This window comes from Entelurus aequoreus, linkage group LG05 (genome assembly GCF_033978785.1).
Source record: "Entelurus aequoreus isolate RoL-2023_Sb linkage group LG05, RoL_Eaeq_v1.1, whole genome shotgun sequence".
In the NCBI taxonomy this organism is placed as follows: Eukaryota; Metazoa; Chordata; class Actinopteri; order Syngnathiformes; family Syngnathidae; genus Entelurus; species Entelurus aequoreus.
Window position 1 is genome coordinate 20,230,745 of NC_084735.1, and position 17,947 is coordinate 20,248,691.

Genomic DNA, 17,947 nt, shown 5'->3' on the forward strand with positions numbered 1-17,947 from the left:
ACTAGAGTGCAGTGCAGGACGTATCTTTTTTTAGCTCTGACCGTAACTTAGGTACAAGGGCTCATTGGATTCCACACTTTCTCCTTTTTCTATTGTGGATCACGGACTTGTATTTTAAACCGCCTCGGATACTATATCCTCTTGAAAATGAGAGTCGAGAACGCGAAATGGACATTGACAGTGACTTTTATTTCCACAACAATACATCGGCGAAGCACTTTAGCTACAGAGCTAACGTGATGGCATCGTGCTTAAATGGAGATAGAAACAAAAGAAATAAGCCCCTGACTGGAAGGATAGACAGAAGATCAACAATACTACCAAACTCTGGACCTGTAACCACACGGTTAATGCTGTACCGCCTGGCAAAGCCTAGCAATGCTGTTACTAACGACGCCATTGAAGCTAACTTAGCTACAGGACCCCGGCAGAGCTATGCTAAAAACATTAGCTCTCCACCTACGCCAGCCCTCATCTGCTCATCAACACCCATGCTCACCTGCGTTCCAGCGATCGACGGCGCGACGAAGGACTTCACCCGATCATCGATGCGGTCGGCGGCTAGCGTCGGATAGCGCGTCTGCTATCCAACTCAAAGTCCTCCTGGTTGTGTTGCTGCAGCCAGCCGCTAATACACCGATCCCACCTACAGCTTTCTTCTTTCCAGTCTCCATTGTTCATTAAACAAATTGCAAAAGATTCACCAACACAGATGTCCAGAATACTGTGGAATTTTGCGATGAAAACAGAGCTGTTTGTATTGGGATACAATGTGTCCCAATACTTCCGCTTCAACCATTGACGTCACGCGCATACGTCATCATACATAGACGTTTTCAACCGGAAGTTTCCCGGGAAATTTAAAATTGCACCTTATAAGTTAACCCGGCCGTATTGGCATGTGTTGCAATGTTAAGATTTCAGACCGCGTGGTCGGTAGCAGTGGGTTCCAGTAGGCCTTTAATTATACATAACTAGCAACCACCTTGTCAAAATCATCCCAAACATGTCCCCTTTGTTTGTGCTGCAATAGTTTTACATAACCAAAGTGTTATCATTCATAACCAGCCCCTAACATAAAAATAATAATGAGCAAAAACATTTTGCAGCACCAACGTTTGGGACAAGTTTGGGGAGATATTGACAAGGATGGGGGACTGATTATGAATAATGAAATGTTAAAAACTATGATCGTTAGACAAAAATAATTTGCAGCACAAAAGTTTGGGGAGATTTAGACAAGGTGTTGGGGGTCTGGATGACGTCACTAGTCAGAAAGTGTATTTTAGAACAACTTAAAAACCGTAACGAATGCACAAAGAAAAATGTTTACAGCACAAACGAGTGACGGTGTTGTTTTAATGTTTGCAATGATGAGGGGGGGAGCTTCACACAGGAGCTCCAATAACAGGGAGTTGAAGTCCCCAACATGCCAACCAGCAGAGAGACAACCACAAAGCACAAACCTCTGCAGGCAGCAGACATGGACTTTAGCGGCACCTGGCAGGTTTATTCTGAGGAAAACCTCGAGGGCTTCCTCAGAGCGTTGGGTAAGATTGTCCAATGTCTGGTCTTTCTGTCGCTTATTTGTGCGTTCATGCTAACATGTCTCTTCGTAGGCGCGCCTGAGATGGTTGTGAAAATGCGTAAGAAGGTGAGGCCACTGATAGTGATAGAGCGTAAGGGCAAAGATTTGAGCTACACGCTTAAAACCCCCAACTTCACGGTCACCAATTCAATCAGCATCGGGAAGGAGGCGGAAATTACTGCGATCGATGGCAGGAAAGTCGAAGTCAGTGCAGAATCCGAATGGCTAAGCGTGGCTGAGGTCACGGTGTGCTCAAATTGTGTGGTTTTTTTGGTTTTGTTCATGTCCTCCAGTGCACCGTCCGAGAGGAGAACGGAAAGCTGATCACTGAGAGCGACAAGTTCACTTCGGTCCGAGAAATACAAGGCCAGGAAATGATTGAGGTCCGTAATGATGATTACTTTTGGAACTTGGGGGGGGGGGGGGGGGGTGTATTCCAGAAAGAAGGTGAAGTGAAAACTCTTCAGTATGGAAACTAGGGGTGTGGGGAAAAATCGATTTGAATTCGAATCGCGATTCTCACGTTGTGCGATTCAGAATCGATTCTCTTTTTTTTTTAATCGATTTTTTATTTTTTTTATTAATGAATCCAACAAAACAATACACAGCAATACCATAACAATGCAATCCAATTCCAAAACCAAACCCGACCCAGCAACACTCAGAACTGCAATAAACAGAGCAATTGAGAGGAGACACAAACACGACACAGAACAAACCAAAAGTTGTGAAACAAAAATGAATATTATCAACAACAGTATCAATATTAGTTACAATTTCAACATAGCAGTGATTAAAAATCCCTCATTGACATTATCATTATAGAAAAAAAAGAACAATAGGGTCACAGTGGCTTACACTTGCATTGCATCTCATAAGCTTGACAACACACTGTGTCCAATATTTTCACAAAGATAAAATAAGTCATATTTTTGGTTCACTTAATAGTTAAAACAAATTTACATTTTTGCCATCAGTTGATAAAACATTGTCCTTTACAATTATGAAAGCTTTTTACAAAAATCTACTACTCTGCTTGCATGTCAGCAGACTGGGGTAGATCCTGCTGAAATCTATGTATTGAATGAATAAAGAATCGTTTTGAATAAGGAAAAAAAATCATTTTTTGAATCGAGAATCGTGTTGAATTGAAAAAAAAAATCGATTTTGAATCGATTTGTGACCCCAAGAATCGATATTGAATCGAATCGTGGGACACCCAAAGATTCACAGCCCTAATGGAAACCCTAAAAAATAGTGATTTTAAATCCACAGAAAATTACAGTAATTTACTGTGAAATATTTTTGCAGACATTTACTGCTTACGGTTAGAAAAATTGTGATTGAACTATTTATTTACCGTTAATTCGTTTTATACAAAATATGTATACAATTTAATTTAAGTATGATAAGAAATAGAAGTATGAAAATTGTTTCACATTTTAGTAATGTGTATTGGGGTGCCTCAAAATAAAACTCAGCTTCTATCCAAAATGTAGCCAGGTAATAAAATAATTGCATTTTAGATATTCTATACTAATTTGATTTTTTTTTTTTTTTTTTTTTAATGATTGAATGAAGAGAAACGTGTGTTATTTTGTGTTTATTGCAAACACAACTAAAATTTGTGCTAGATCCTGTTGAGAACTGCAATGAAATTAATGTAAAAAAAATTCTCATTAGTATATTACTTAATTTGTTCTAATATGAAGTGAACTGGATAAGAAAACATATCTTGTCTGCAAAAAAGAAGAACAAAATATATGTTTTACTTCATTTCAGAAATTGTATTTTGTGGTTGTTGTCATAAATGAATTTTTAATCCAACTTTTTTTATTGGCATTTTCAAATACAGAAAAAAGTGCAAGTCGAAACAGTACAATTTTAAAGTCAGAAAATTCTTCACACCCTTTCCCTTAAAACCCAAATCCCCACCCACCCTCCCACCCCACTCAGGTCACACCAACAAGGGACATATGGCACAATCATATAACAAGTAAGACGACAAAGACAGACATCCTCACATACACACACACATACGAGGCCAGAGACAGACAAACAGGCTGAAAGGAGAGAAAGGGAGAAAATAAAATTAAAATTAAATTAAATTAAAATAATAATAATAAATAAAAGGGAGATTATTCCTCATCTGCGTCTGGGGATAAATCAAGAGAGTTGTCATAAATGAATTTTTAATTCATAAAAAAATTAAATAGATTTTTTTTTCTATTTTATTATTGTGAATATAATATATGAGCTTTATTGCTTAACAGCCCTTCGAGACACTTGTGATTTAGGGCTATATAAATAAACATTGATTGATTGTAGTGAAATCAGAGCAAAAAATGGCAGCTTTTTTTTTATTTCAAGAAAAATTTTAAAAAAGATTTTAGAACATCATACAAAATTGGTCTAACAGTGCCTGTTAAGAAAAAATAACATATTTTTTGTCAACGATAACTACTTTCCATTTGTATTGCCTTTACGTGTCAAATATAAAGTATGAATTAAAACTAATTTAATCAAAACATATATTATTTTCTTCATGTGCGTGGGATTGTCCTGAAATAAAAATTAGCTTTTATTCCATATCAATCTTTTACTCTTTTTTTTTTTTTTTTAAATATTATACCTGTGGCATAATAAGGAAATGTGATTAAATTGTAATTGTAACATTGACTCTGACAGTAATTCTCTCTCACTTCAGAATCAGAATCAGAAATACTTTACTAATCCCTGAGGGGAAATTAAGATTTTTTAGCACAATCCCATTCAAGAGCTGACAAACATTACATTTTAAATAATTGAATTACATTTTAAATGATTGAATGAAGAGAAACGTGTGTTATTTTGTGTTCATTGCAAACACATCTAAAATTTGTGCTAGATTCTGTAGAGGACTGCAATGAAATGAATGTAAAAAAAATTCTCATTAGTATATTACTTAATTTGTTCTAATATGAAGTGAACTGGATAAGAAAACATATCTTGTTTGCAAAAAAGAAGAACAAAATATATGTTTTACTTTATTTCAGAAAGTAGATTTTCTTTAGTCATAATTGAATTTTTAAATTTATACAAAAATTAAATAGATTTTTTTGGATATTTCATTATTGTGAATATAATATATGAGCTTTATTGCTTAAGTGAAATAAGAGCTAAAATGGCAGCTTTTTTTTTTGTTATTTCAAGAACAATTTTAAAAATGATTTTAAAAAACATCATACAAAATTGGTCTAAGAGTGCCTCTTTAGAAATAATAATATATAGCCACTCAACGATAACTACTTTCTATTTGTATTGACTTTACATGTCAAATATAAAGTATGAATTAATTAATTAAAACTAATTTAGTCAAAACATATATTATTTTCTTCATGTGCGTTTTTCACCGGTGGGATTGTCCTGAAATAAAAATTAGCTTTTATTCCATATCAATCTTTTACTCTTTTTTTTTTATTTTATTTTTTTATTTTTTTATTATACCTGTGGCATAATAAGGAAATGTGATTAAATGGTAATTGTAACATTGACTCTGACAATAATTCTCTCTCACTTATAAAAATGGGACCGATTACCTCCCTGCTTGGCACTCAGCATCAAGGGTTGGAATTGGGGGTTAAATCACCAAAAAGGATTCCCGGGCGCGGCCACCGCTGCTGCTCACTGCTCCCCTCACCTCCTAGGGGGTGATCAAGGGTGATGGGTCAAATGCAGAGAATAATTTCGCCACACCTAGTGTGTGTGTGTGACAATCGTTGGTACTTTAACTTTAGAATCAGAATCAGAAATACTTTACTAATCCCTGAGGGGAAATTAAGATTTTTTTTAGCACAATCCCATTCAAGAACTGACAAACATTACAGGAAGACAGAACAGAATCGCTGACGGGTCTGCCAATTTTTGGTGCCCCTTACAAAAAAGGTGAGAAACAAGGGAGCGGGGGGGGGGGGCTGAGAAAAAAAATCAGTCTAAGCCTGGGCCCCTGGAGAGGGGTCCAGACTGAGGCCAAGGGGGAAAAACTCATAGGGCGATATTATTTTACTTTATGACTTTTGTTACTGGGAAACAAAAAAAGGTGTAGTCCACTCATACTTTAGGTTTAAACTCAGAGTTTGTTGAACCTCCCACCTGGAATACCCCCTCTGTAAAAATGAAAGTTTGGCTCAAAAACTGAAAATGTCCCTTCTTCCCCCCCCCCAGACAGTCACAGCTGGCTCTGCCATTCTCATCAGCAGAAGCAGAAGAGTGTAAAATGTTCGGTCAGCTACCAACAAGGATAAAACACCATGAATCTAATAATAAAGGTGAATAATCAAACAAATAAGCACTTTTTTGGTTTTGATTTCCCTCAGCGGTCGCCGGTGTTTGTGTAATACGAGCCGCACACTGTAGGGGGCGCAGTGCGGCCGCGTGACTCGTTGCTGCGAGCAGCAGCGAAGAAGAAGAGCGCCATCTCGTCATTTCGCGTGAAGCGACTGCACACTTTTGCCGCGCCTCCACACAAAGCCTACCGCTAATAACAAAGTGAAACTTCATGGCTAGATACATGCGGCCTCCAAATACGTCTTTGTTTGTCAGAAACATCTCTGAAGAGTCCAGGTGAGTCCGAATTCGGCGCCTTGATCGCAGCTCGACCAAAAAGTTTACGCCTGCTAAGTTAGCCTAGCTGGCTAGCACAGGCCCAGTATCACGTCGGCCTCAACGCTCAGAATGTGACGAATCTTTTGAATTATACACACTCAACTGATACTGTTCAAAGTAATATTTTTTGCCTTTAATATTTTAGAACAGTATCTGTTTTTGTAGAGCGTTTTGAATTACAAGCGACAACGATTGTGTTGTATCGACTCCAGTCGGAGGTTCAAACACTTTTTTTTTTAACCACGTTGTTTTTCAATCGCAGTTTCGTCACAATCTGATTGGATCGTTGATTACAAAGCTACACATACATTAAAAGAATAGCAAACAATCAATGTTGGTGTTATTGTGTTGTGTTTATAATGCTTTATTTTCCACTTATAATCACTGAGTGCTGTTGAAGTTACTTATTTTTTTATTAATTTGAGTCTCAAAAAAGAGGCAGTTCACCTAAACCCACATTGAAATTGGCATTAAAACTATTAACTATGGAGGCTAATTTGTGTTTTAATTACCAAATATTTGTTTGGGCTGAATTTATAGTATTTTAATTTTGTGAACTGATTTTTTTTACATCTAATTACTCTGATAAATTCATTGAATTAACATGTTTTTTTGTTAAAATACATTGATTCAAATTTTTGCGTATACATGTTTCAAAATAATAAATGCAGTTTAAAAAAAAAAAAATTTTGTTAAAATAAATTGTTTAAAAATGTTGCATATACATGTTTAAACAATCAATGTTGGTGTTATTGTGTTGTGTACATAATGCTTTATTTTCCACTTATAATCACTGAGTACTGTTGAAGTTACTTATTTTTAACTAAATTGAGTCTCAAAAAAGAGGCAGTTCACCTAAACCCACTTTGAAATTGGCATTAAAACTATTAACTATGGAGGCTAATTTGTGTCTTAATTTCCAAATATGTGTTTGGACTGAATTTTTGTGTATTTTAATTTTGTGAACTGATTTTTTGCATCAAATTATTCTGATAAAGTCATTGAATACAAATTTTTTTTTTTTAAATACACAGTTTCAAAATGTTGCGTATACATGTTTAAAAATAATACACGCAGAAAAAAGTTAATGCAGAAATATTTTCCTCAAAGCTCAAGACCCACTTTTTTTAACCACATTGTTTTTCAATCGCAGATTCGTCACAATCTGATTGGGTCGTTAATTACAATGCTACACATACATTAAAAGAATAGCAAACAATCAATGTTGGTGTTATTGTGTTGTGTACATAATGCTTTATTTTGCACTTATAATCACAGAGTGCTGTTGAAGTTAATTATTTTTAACTCATTTGAGTCTCAAAAAGAGGCAGTTCACCTAAACCCACATTGAAATTGGCATTAAAACTATTAACTATGGAGGCTAATTTGTGTCTTAATTACCAAATATTTGTTTGGGCTGAATTTATAGTGTTTTAATATTGTGAACTGATTTTTTTACATCAAATTATTCTGATAAATTAATTGAATTAAAATATTTTTTTGTTAAAATACATTGTTTAAAAATTTTGTGTATACATGTTTAAAAATAATAAATGCAGAAAAATTATTTAGTTACTGCAGAAATATTTTCCTCAAAACTCAAGACGCACTTCCAGTAAACCAGCCCCTCTGAAATTTGGGGCCGGCCTTCCTGGGTTGCAGGGTACGATGCATTAGTCTAATAGCGTATATCTTGGCACATAAATAAACATTACTTCAGGGAAGGTGGGGAAAGAATGTTGGTGCAACAAAAAAATCCAGCTGCTCGTTTAATGCAGTGCTTCTGGGGCAGGGAAAGAGGGCGTGAGAGAAAATGAGGTAATTGCAAGTTAAGGGGGCGTGAGAGAAAATGGGGTAATTGCAAGTTAAGTGTAAGTAAAGAACTATCTTGACACTAGAGGTGGGGGAATAATTGATTTTTTCGATGCATTGCAATTTAGAAATATTATAATTTAGAATACCGTATTTTTCGGAGTACAAGTCGCACCGGCCGAAAATGCATAATAAAGAAAGAAAAAAACATAAGTCGCGTTTTTTGGGGAAATTTATTTGTTAAAACCCAACACCAAGAATAGACATTTGAAAGGCAATTTAAAATAAATAAAGAATTGTGAACAACAGGCTGAATAAGTGTACGTTATATGACACATAAATAACCAACTGAGAACGTGCCTGGTATGTTAACGTAACATATTATGGTAAGAGTCATTCAAATAACTATAACATATAGCAGTGGTGCCCAACCACCGGGCCGCGGCCCGGTACCGGTTCGTGGATCGATTGGTACAAGAAAAGAAAAAAAAAATTATTTTTATTAAATCAACATAAAAAACACAAGATACACTTACAATTAGTGCACCAACCCAAAAAACCTCCCTCTCCCATTTACACTCATTCGCACAAAAGGGTTGTTTTTCTGTTATTAATATTTCTGGTTCCTACAGTATATATCAATATAGATTAATACAGTCTGCAGGGATACAGTCCGTAAGCACACATGATTGTATTTTTTTATGACAAAAAAACATCCCGCGCTTCTGACCAACAAATTAGATGTATTTTTCAAAATAAAGCAATGATGAACGTTTTTATGATATTTGAGCTGTTTTTCAAACTAGTACGTAAATAATAGACTACATATGGTATATCCATTCATACAATATATCACTGTAATTGGTTTTCATGGTTAAAAAATTTCATACAAAAAACTTATTTTGAAAGTGTGGCGGCAGTAATCTTGTCATGGTGTTGCGGCACTATCATTTACATGTAGGGGAAACCCTGATTAATTAAATAAATGCAATAGGAATTACTTTAATTGTTTCTATGTGCCCAAAGATTCCCATGTCTACTTGACACATAGATTTAAAAAAACATTAACTTTGATTGAGAATCACTGTGGTAAATTAAGACTGAAGCACCTCATTGGCTGGTTGTGAGACAGGACTGATAACTTCAATATTAACTAAAAAAATGAATTCAACGAATATTTCTGCACTGAAATTTTACACTTTATTTTAATCAACTTAATTTTTAAACACACATTTTGCTCGCAAATCAATGAAACTGTCAGGGTAATTTGATGATTAAAAAAAACGTGCTTGCATAAATTCCGTGTCAAAAAAGTTTTCGTTATAAAAACACAAATTTACCTCTATAATTAAGCCTGATAAAGGTGACCAGAAAGCAGCCAGGTAAGGACAAGTGCCTTTTGGATGGTGAACTGCCCTTTAAAGCTCATTCACTTAGCAGGAAGGTTTGCACCCTGATGCCCAGTTGAGTTATACTTGTATTTACGGTGTTCAGGCCTGAGGATTTGCGCCGTGAATTTGGCCGCTATGGGCCGGTAATAGATGTCTACATCCCACTTGACTTCTATACACGTCAACCAAGAGGATTTGCATACATTCAATATCCTTTCCCAAAAAGTTTCTCTGCTCATGCTAACAAATTGCATTGTTTCCCCGCAGCATAGACGATGTGTGATGTTTTCTTGCACCTTAATCTGCTTGACTATCTAACGTTCATATCATTTCTCTGTTATCGCTTCAGAAAATGTTAAAGCCTCCCGTTGTGGAAACCGGCCAAAAAGAGTAACAAAGACCCGTGTAGCGTAGCAGTAAAGACCAGGCGCACAGACCTGCAGGAACAGAGGGAGGGGAAAAAGGTTTGGGAGAGAGTAAAGCATGAAGAGGAAAAAGGGAACGGAGACAAAGCTCGGCCGTGGCGGCAAAGAAAAGATCAAAAGCAAAGAAAAGATCAAAAGCAAAGAAAAGTTTTAAAGCAAAGAGTCAAGCGGGAAACCCCAAGTCGATCTCTGTGGGAGTCGATTAAAGAGTGTAAAGGTCAAGATGAAGTCAAGCAAGGTAACAAGTCTGAATAATTTGTGTATCCTCCCACGACAAATCAACAAATTTGACAAAATCAGCCTATTTGAGTTCAATCAGCCATTCTTGTATTTGATTTTGTTCTTCATAGTCCTGATTCCCTTGACAAATAATTATTGTATGTCTTTAAAAACCTTTATTTCCTCACTCCCTGTTGTATCATATGACACGACAGTGTGTACAGCCCTCACATTTCAGCAACTTGTCAGGGGACAATACTATCGAAAGCAGACTCTGGTACACTTTGGAGTAGTCAATGTACAGCTTGCATACAAAGATTTACAGTCAAAACACAGCCATTATTGGGTACATATCTGCAACACAGGGAACATGTCCAAATAGTGTGAGCATTATTGCTATCTGGCACACGTGCACATGTTATGACTGGAATCCTCTTCCACTCCTCTTTGATGACATCGCTGGTGGACGTGCTTCTCTTTAGAGCTGGGCGATATGGCTGAAAAATTAATCACAATGTAAGTGTTATATATCGGTCGATATCGTTAATTATTGATACTTTTTATGATCTATCAAAATGAAGGACCAGGAGAAAAATATAATGTATTTTTTTTCTTTTCATTGTAACGTTCCCCTGATATTAAGAAAGGAAATGTCATCACAAGCATGGGAAAAACTCGAAGTAAACAAAATTATAAAATCACATTTAACAATAACCTTCTAAAATTAAGCAAAAATAAGGAATATGTAAGAAATGCTTAAAGAGTAAGAAAATAGGGCTGGGCGATATGGCCTTTTATTAATATCTCGATATTTTTAGGCCATGTCACGATACACGATATATATCTCCATATTTTGCCTTAGCCTTGAATGAACACTTGATGCATATAATCACAGCAGTATTATGATTCTATGTGTCTATATTAAAACATTCTTGTCACATACTGCATTAATATATGCTAATTTTATACTTTCATGCAGACGATTACCCCATTAATTTGAGCGAGGATGAAAGATTCGTAGATGAGGAACGTTACAGTGAAGCACTAGAGAGGCAGTGATTGACGTATCTTTTTTCGCTCTGACCGTAACTTAGGTACAAGCTGGCTCATTGGATTCCACACTCTCTCCTTTTTTTATTGTGGATCACGGATTTGTATTTTAAACCACTTCGGATACTATATCCTCTTGAAAATGAGAGTCGAGCACGCGAAATGGACATTTAAAGTGACTTTTATCTCCACGACAATACATCGGTGACACACTTAGCTACTACGCTAGCGTATCGTTCTCAAATGAAGATAGAAACAAAAGAAATAAACCCCTGACTGGAAGGATAGACAGAAGATCAACAATACTATTAAACCATGTACATGTAACTGCACGGTTAAAAATTCTCAGCCTGGTAAGGCTTAACAATGCTATTGCTAACGACGCTAAGGCTAATTTAGCAACTTAGCAACCGGACCTCACAGAACTATGATAAAAACATTAACGCTCCACCTACGCCAGCCAGCCCTCATCTTCCCATCAACAGCCGTGCTCACCTGCGTTCCAGCGATCGACGGCGCGACGAAGGACTTCATCCGTGGGTTTGGTGGCAAGCATCGGCTAGGCGTAGTAAGTAGTCCTTGTTGTGTTGCTGTAAGTATTGTACTTAGCCGCTAATACACCGATCGATCCCACCTACAATGTTCTTCTTTGCAGCCTCCATTGTTCATTAAACAAATTGCAAAAGATTCTCCAACACAGGTGTCCAGAATACTGTGGAATTTTGTCGAAGAAAACAAGAGGTTTTTGTATCGGGTTGATGGGGTACAACCACTTCCGTGGATTTTGTGACATCACGCGCATAAATCATATCCAAAGGAGTTTTTCAACCGGAAGTGTGGCGGGAATTTTAAAATTGCACTTTATAAGTTAACCCGGCCTTATTGGCAAGTGTTTCAATGTTAAGATTTCATCATTGATATATAAACTATCAGACTGCGTGGTCGGTAGTAGTGGGTTTCAGTAGGCCTTTAAAACAAATAAAGTGCACTTTTGTGCGGGATGTCACACAAGATATTTCAATAACCGTCAAATAAAAAATAGCTGCATAATAGGAAATCAAATAGTGTATGTCCTTCGCTATGTGTTAGGTTCCTGCGGACGTTATCTCCTCCTGTTGTTGACTATTTTTTTCATACGGTGTTGATGTGGAGATAGTTGCTTCGGCATTTTGTTGGTGTGGCGCCGAACGGAGATGTTGACATGCAGAGATTCAAGCACTCTAGTGCAAAGTGTGAAAATGTAAGTGGAGAAACCTGGAAAAACTATTTTCGGCAAGTTTAATGCCAGGAAGTTACGGCTGTGCTCTAAAGAGTGAGCGCAGCTAGGGTGGTGGTATTACCGGTCTTGGTGGAGACGAGCGCTTTGCATATTTACAGACCACATTTGACTTGAGTCTGACTACGGTCCGTTTATTAAAAGAAACAAAGAATGCCATATTGTCCAAGTGACTTTTCCTGTTTTATCCGCAGTGTTTCTTTGATCTCTGCAGCACTCATTTTACTTTCTCTTCTCACTCACGCAAATAATCAACCGTGAGACAACAAGATGGCGCAACAAATCTTGATAGTTGATACTGTTACCTGGCTGTTAGCGTGCCACTCCCACTGATCAGTGGTCACTTCCTGCGTTGCTCGGTTATCAGTGCCTTTTATCGCGCAACCAACCTTGCTTGGCAACTTCCGGTTTCTTCCGACAAAGAAAACTTTTTTTTTATTGGCATTGATTACATGTCTATCACGAAATACATTGATATTGTTGTATCACCCAGCCCTAAATTCGCTCCTCTATTTCTGTCCTTCCTTTCTTGGATAGTAAATCCATACTGTTATATAAGTCCTACACAGGGTACTCTAAAGTATAAACAGTTTCTATAGTATTGTCCTTTGAAAAGACCTTAAGCTAATGTACTAGGTCGAACAATTTGAGGCTCAAGTTCTCAACTAAACCGTGTCTTCATGCATGAAAACAGAACATGTACCTGTTGTTAATGAGAAAATGAGTGAGCGCAAAACCCTTAACCACTCAGCACGTTTGAGGATGTGCGCGATGCAGAGGATGCTCTTCACAGCTTGGACAGGAAGTGGGTGTGCGGCCGCCAGATCGAGATCCAGTTTGCCCAGGGGGATCGAAAGAGTGAGTGCTCATTAAGTCTTTGACGTGGCCCGACAGCCTCCCCCTTTTTCAAAATGTTTTATTATCTATTTTTTTTAACCACTAGCGCCCAATCAGATGAAAACTAAGGAAAGGGACTCCCCAGGAAGGTCGTCCCGCTATGACGACTACGAGCGCGACAACCGGCGCAGACGCTCACGCAGCCGCAGCTACGAGCGGTACAGGTCGCGCAGCCCGTCCTATGACCGCCGCCGCAGACGCTCTGAGAGCCCTCGAGAGTACGTTGGAACGCAAACTTTTCAAATTGAATTGATGTCTGATGGGGGGGAAAACGGTGCCTCCACAGATCTCGTGGACGCCAGTATGGACGAGGTGGAAGCAGGAGCCGGGATGAGGAAAGGTAGGTTTTTTTGTCTGAATGCTCCATTAAGGTTTTGCCGTCCAGGTGACATTGTTAGTAAAGGGGTTGGGACGGTTGATGAAAAACATTTCGACACAGTTTCAGAGCGTGTGTTGTTTGGATCGTCAGTGCAGATGACACTAGTGAACAGGGCGGACTTGTCCCCCTCAAAATCGTTGTGATACTGAACCATCCCCACTTTTTTTATAACAAGATGACAAATGTGGCGGGCAAAAAGAGAATTAATGTTCCATTATTTGGGCTAATTTACATTGTGGCGCACGATTGCATGTATTGTTAATGGTGCGTTCAAGGTCGGGCTGGGCTGAAAACTATCACAATATGAGTTTTTTATACTAGTCAATATTGATTTTATTTTTTATGACCTACGGAAAATATGGACCAGGAGAAAAATACAATAAATGTGTATAAAAACAAATATGTAAATATAATAAATGTTTTAAAAAAATCAATGTACTGTATTTTTCGGACTATATGGCGCACTTTAAATCCTTTAATTTTCTCAAAATACGACGGTGCGCCTAATGTACGGAATTATTCAGGTTGTGCTTACCGACCTCAAAGCTATTTTAATTTGGTACATAGTGTAATGATAAGTATGACCAGTAGATGGCAGTCACACAAAAGAGAGGTATGAGTCTAGTAAACAACACCAAAACTTTAAATGTTTCATTGAGAATACAGAACATTACACACAGTGCTCAAAAATCTGTCAAAATGTTTTAGTACGACTTTGGTAAGGTATGAAGCTGCACCACTTGATGGCTTGTCGGCGCATTACGGCTACCATAGTCAGATGTACTGTGCTTCAACATAGGAGTATTATTATGGTGTGTGTGTATAAGGACTGCAAAATGGCACCTAAAAGCAGACATTATCTGGCGTTTTGTTTCGCAATATTATGCAAAACCAACCTTTTTTACCTTCTGGTACATGCTGATGTGTATTTAGGATCTGCATAAGTCCTGAAAATTTGCGTTCTTCCGCCATTGTAGTCCGTGGCGACACCGTAGTCGATAAACTTCTTCTTTTTGTCTATATTCTTGTTATTGGACATTCATCTTCTGCTGTTGCCATTTCTAATACAAAGTAGCGTAAAGTTCTAAGTTATATATGTCAGTAGACTCGCTATGGAAGTGCTAAAAACTACCGGTGTAGTGGGGTTACATAATTCACCCAAGGAACTTTAGTTTTTAGAGAGTTCCGGTCGGACGGTTTTTCGCGGGACACATTTCCTGCGTTGTTGTTGCTGCTCCATTATTGATTTAAGTAAAGTCTGAATGTCATTAGAGCAGTTGACTTTTGACACTTCTTCCACTTCCGTCCTTGCACGCTACAACAAAGATGATGGGGAGAAGGCGCTGTCGAAAACTGCAGCTCACGCTTCTCTCCCTCGCTGACATTTTAAAGTTTTATTTATTAAAATGTTATTGTAAGGACCACAGATGATAAATGGTAATGGAGGTTTATTGGGATATATGGTATTATGGGCCGTTAAAAAAAGTATACACCTAGTCAAACAGAAGCTGCCTCAAAAAACTTTGATAAAATCCAAACTAAGGCTGGGCGATAAAACTATATCAATGTATCATAAAAAAATGTTTTTTGATAAAACGCTCAATAATTATAAGGTTGGTTGCATGAACAAAAGCACTCACTCTAGTAACCCAGCAACGCAGGAAGTGATCACTGATCAGTTGGAGTGACACGCCAACAGCCAATTGGGTAAGAGTATCAACTACCAATTTCGGTTGCACCATCTTGTCTCACAGTTGATGCTTTGCATAAAGTGAGAAGAGAAAATAAAAATAAGTGCTGCTGAGAGTGAAGAAATTGTGGATAGAACTGGAAAAGACACCTCAAAAGTAAGGCGGTTTGTGGATTTTATTTTATTTTTTAAAGGGACCGTAGTCAGATCAATGTGGTCTGTAAATGATGAAAGGCGCTTGTTCCCACCAAGACCGGTAATACCCACCACCTTAACCGCGCTCACCCTTTAGAGCACAGCTGTGTAACTTCCTGGCACTAAACCTGCAGAAAACCGTTTTTCTCAGGTTTCTCTGTTTACATTTTCACACTTGCTACACTTTTTTAAGCACGTATTACATATTTATTATTTATGCTTCATTTTAAGAGGTTAAGTGTTCAATGAGATTTTAGAATTGTGTTTACATTGATTGATTGTGTTCCATGCTTGTTTTTATATGCCCTTTCATTTCTGCGAAAGGATTACCGGTATAATCAAAGGAAGGTTACATTAGAAATTACATTTCATTCAATATATTTTTCTCCTGGTCCTTATTTTTAATGGGTCATAAACGTCAATAATCCTCAGTATCGACCGATATAAAACACTTATCGTGATACAATTTTCAGCCATATCGCCAAGCCTTAAACTGTTTTTTTTCTGACCCATTCCACCCCAATTGGAGACGGCGTGGCGAGGTTGGGAGAGTGGCCGTGCCAGCAATCTGAGGGTTCCTGGTTCGAGCCCCAGCTTCTACCAACCCAGTCACGTCTGTTGAGTCCTTGAGCAAGACACTTCACCCTTGCTCCCGAAGGGTCGTGGTTAGGGCTGTGCATGGCAGCTCCCGCCATCAGTGTGTGAATGTGGAAATAGTGTCAAAGCGCTTTGAGTACCTTGAAGGTAGAAAAGTGCTAAAAACCCATTTACCGTAATTAGAGACCAAACATGGAGTTTGCATCTGCCACAATAAACAGCAGTTATGCTATTTAAGAAGTGATGTATTTTTTTGAAAAATGCTTGACAACTGACTTTGGCTGCGTTGAATTAAAAGTAGTTTTTGTTCAGGTCCAGGCAGAAACATCATAGAGAGTCCAAAGGAAGGTCTGCCTCCAGATCCGAGTCCCCTCACGAGGGCGCCAAGCCATCGTCCGCGTCAAATTACGCAGAGGAAGAAGCCCGGCCCACGCGCTCCCAGTCACACTCCCGGTCTCGCTCTGCGTCGAGGTCGCGCTCCCGCTCTCGCTCCTGGGCCGGACGCAAGTCGGGAGGACGCTAGAAAAGACGGGAGAAGGTTTGAGCTTTTTGTTCTTTTGGATGTTAATCTGACATCAAATGGACACTTGAGGAGAACATTTTTGCCGGTCCTTCTATTTTTTATTTTTTTTTATGTTTTCTCCAACGTCCATCTTTTTTTAATTAGACACAGATTTACTTTACAAGTGCTACGCATCTGTTTTATAAAATTAAATCCGCTCCCATTTTTTTAAAATATTTAAGGTCTTGCTTTTTTTAAAGGGGTCCTTTCCTTCAATTGCAACTTTTCAGATTTAGATATGTTTAAAAAAAAATGTACTCCAGTTCTACATGATGTGCCAGTTCTACATGATGTGCAACTGTCATATCATGAGGTCGTCATGCCTCCTGTCATTTTTGTCTTGTGAATTTGCCCCACTGAATTCCAATATCATTTTAAAAGCCCCTAAAATGAGCAGGATAGGGCCCCTTTAATAAGACCTACAGAATATGGTAACTTGTTGGAGAGGGCGTGACGTTAAATGTTTCCAGTGATGCATCTTCCAAAAAGCTTCTTTTTTTTGTTTCCTGCCATTTAAAGATTTGTGTCACCACAGTGTGCCACAAACTGTCATTTTCTTTCAAAGTAAACTTTTGCATTAAAAAGCTTGTTGTCATCTTTGGAAAAAGCTCGGCAGTGGTTTTGCTTTTTTTTTCTCAGTGCATGTTTTATCCTCGTCTAGCTTCAACAGGAAGAAGCTGTTATTTTCAGTAATAAACTGTCGCTCAAAAGAAACTCTTTGTACGCCCACTTGTCACCTCTGCTTCACAATCTCTTCCTTTAGTTACTCAGAAATTAAACTTGCGGGCAGCGTAGTGCGGACGCAAACCCCACATATTGATGTTTTTGTAATGGCGAGGACGAGCTTGAACCGGCCATGCGTGAAATGGGACGCACCCCATCGACCAAAAAGATGCATCCATTCCACCGTGTTAGCATGATGGCCTTCATTAATTAAATACGAGTTAATGGCTTTACAAAGTAGTACATCACATGGTTACACTTTCAGGAAAAACATTATTTAATCCCACCCCTTTTCTACAAACCCCGTTTCCATATGAGTTGGGAAATTGTGTTAGATGTAAATATAAACGGAATACAATGATTTGCAAATCCTTTTCAACCCATATTCAATTGAATATGCTACAAAGACAATATATTTGATGTTGAAACTGATAAAAAAAAAATGTTTGCAAATCATTAACTTTAGAATTTGATGACAGCAACACGTGACAAAGAAGTT

General features: G+C 37.9%; 2 protein-coding genes across 3 annotated transcripts; both read left to right on the forward strand.

Annotated features, from left to right (window-relative positions):
* The first annotated feature begins 1,007 nt into the window (after positions 1–1,007).
* Positions 1,008–5,900, forward strand: LOC133649646 (fatty acid-binding protein, liver-like). 2 transcript variants are annotated; one of them, XM_062046286.1, is made up of 4 exons: positions 1,008–1,550; positions 1,620–1,792; positions 1,882–1,971; positions 5,792–5,900. In XM_062046286.1, exons 1-4 carry the CDS (start codon positions 1,430–1,432, stop codon positions 5,840–5,842), a joined length of 435 nt encoding a protein of 144 aa, XP_061902270.1. In that variant the 5' UTR covers positions 1,008–1,429; the 3' UTR covers positions 5,843–5,900. The 2 variants fall into 2 exon arrangements, with proteins under 2 accessions (XP_061902270.1, XP_061902269.1); XM_062046285.1 differs by having other exon boundaries at positions 1,008–1,792.
* Positions 5,901–5,995: 95 nt separating this feature from the next.
* Positions 5,996–17,335, forward strand: LOC133650274 (serine/arginine-rich splicing factor 10-like). The gene is made up of 6 exons (XM_062047338.1): positions 5,996–6,190; positions 9,539–9,643; positions 13,160–13,263; positions 13,349–13,520; positions 13,589–13,642; positions 16,476–17,335. The coding sequence occupies exons 1-6, from the start codon at positions 6,126–6,128 to the stop codon at positions 16,684–16,686; spliced, it is 711 nt and encodes a 236-aa protein (XP_061903322.1). The 5' UTR covers positions 5,996–6,125; the 3' UTR covers positions 16,687–17,335.
* Positions 17,336–17,947: the final 612 nt, after the last annotated feature.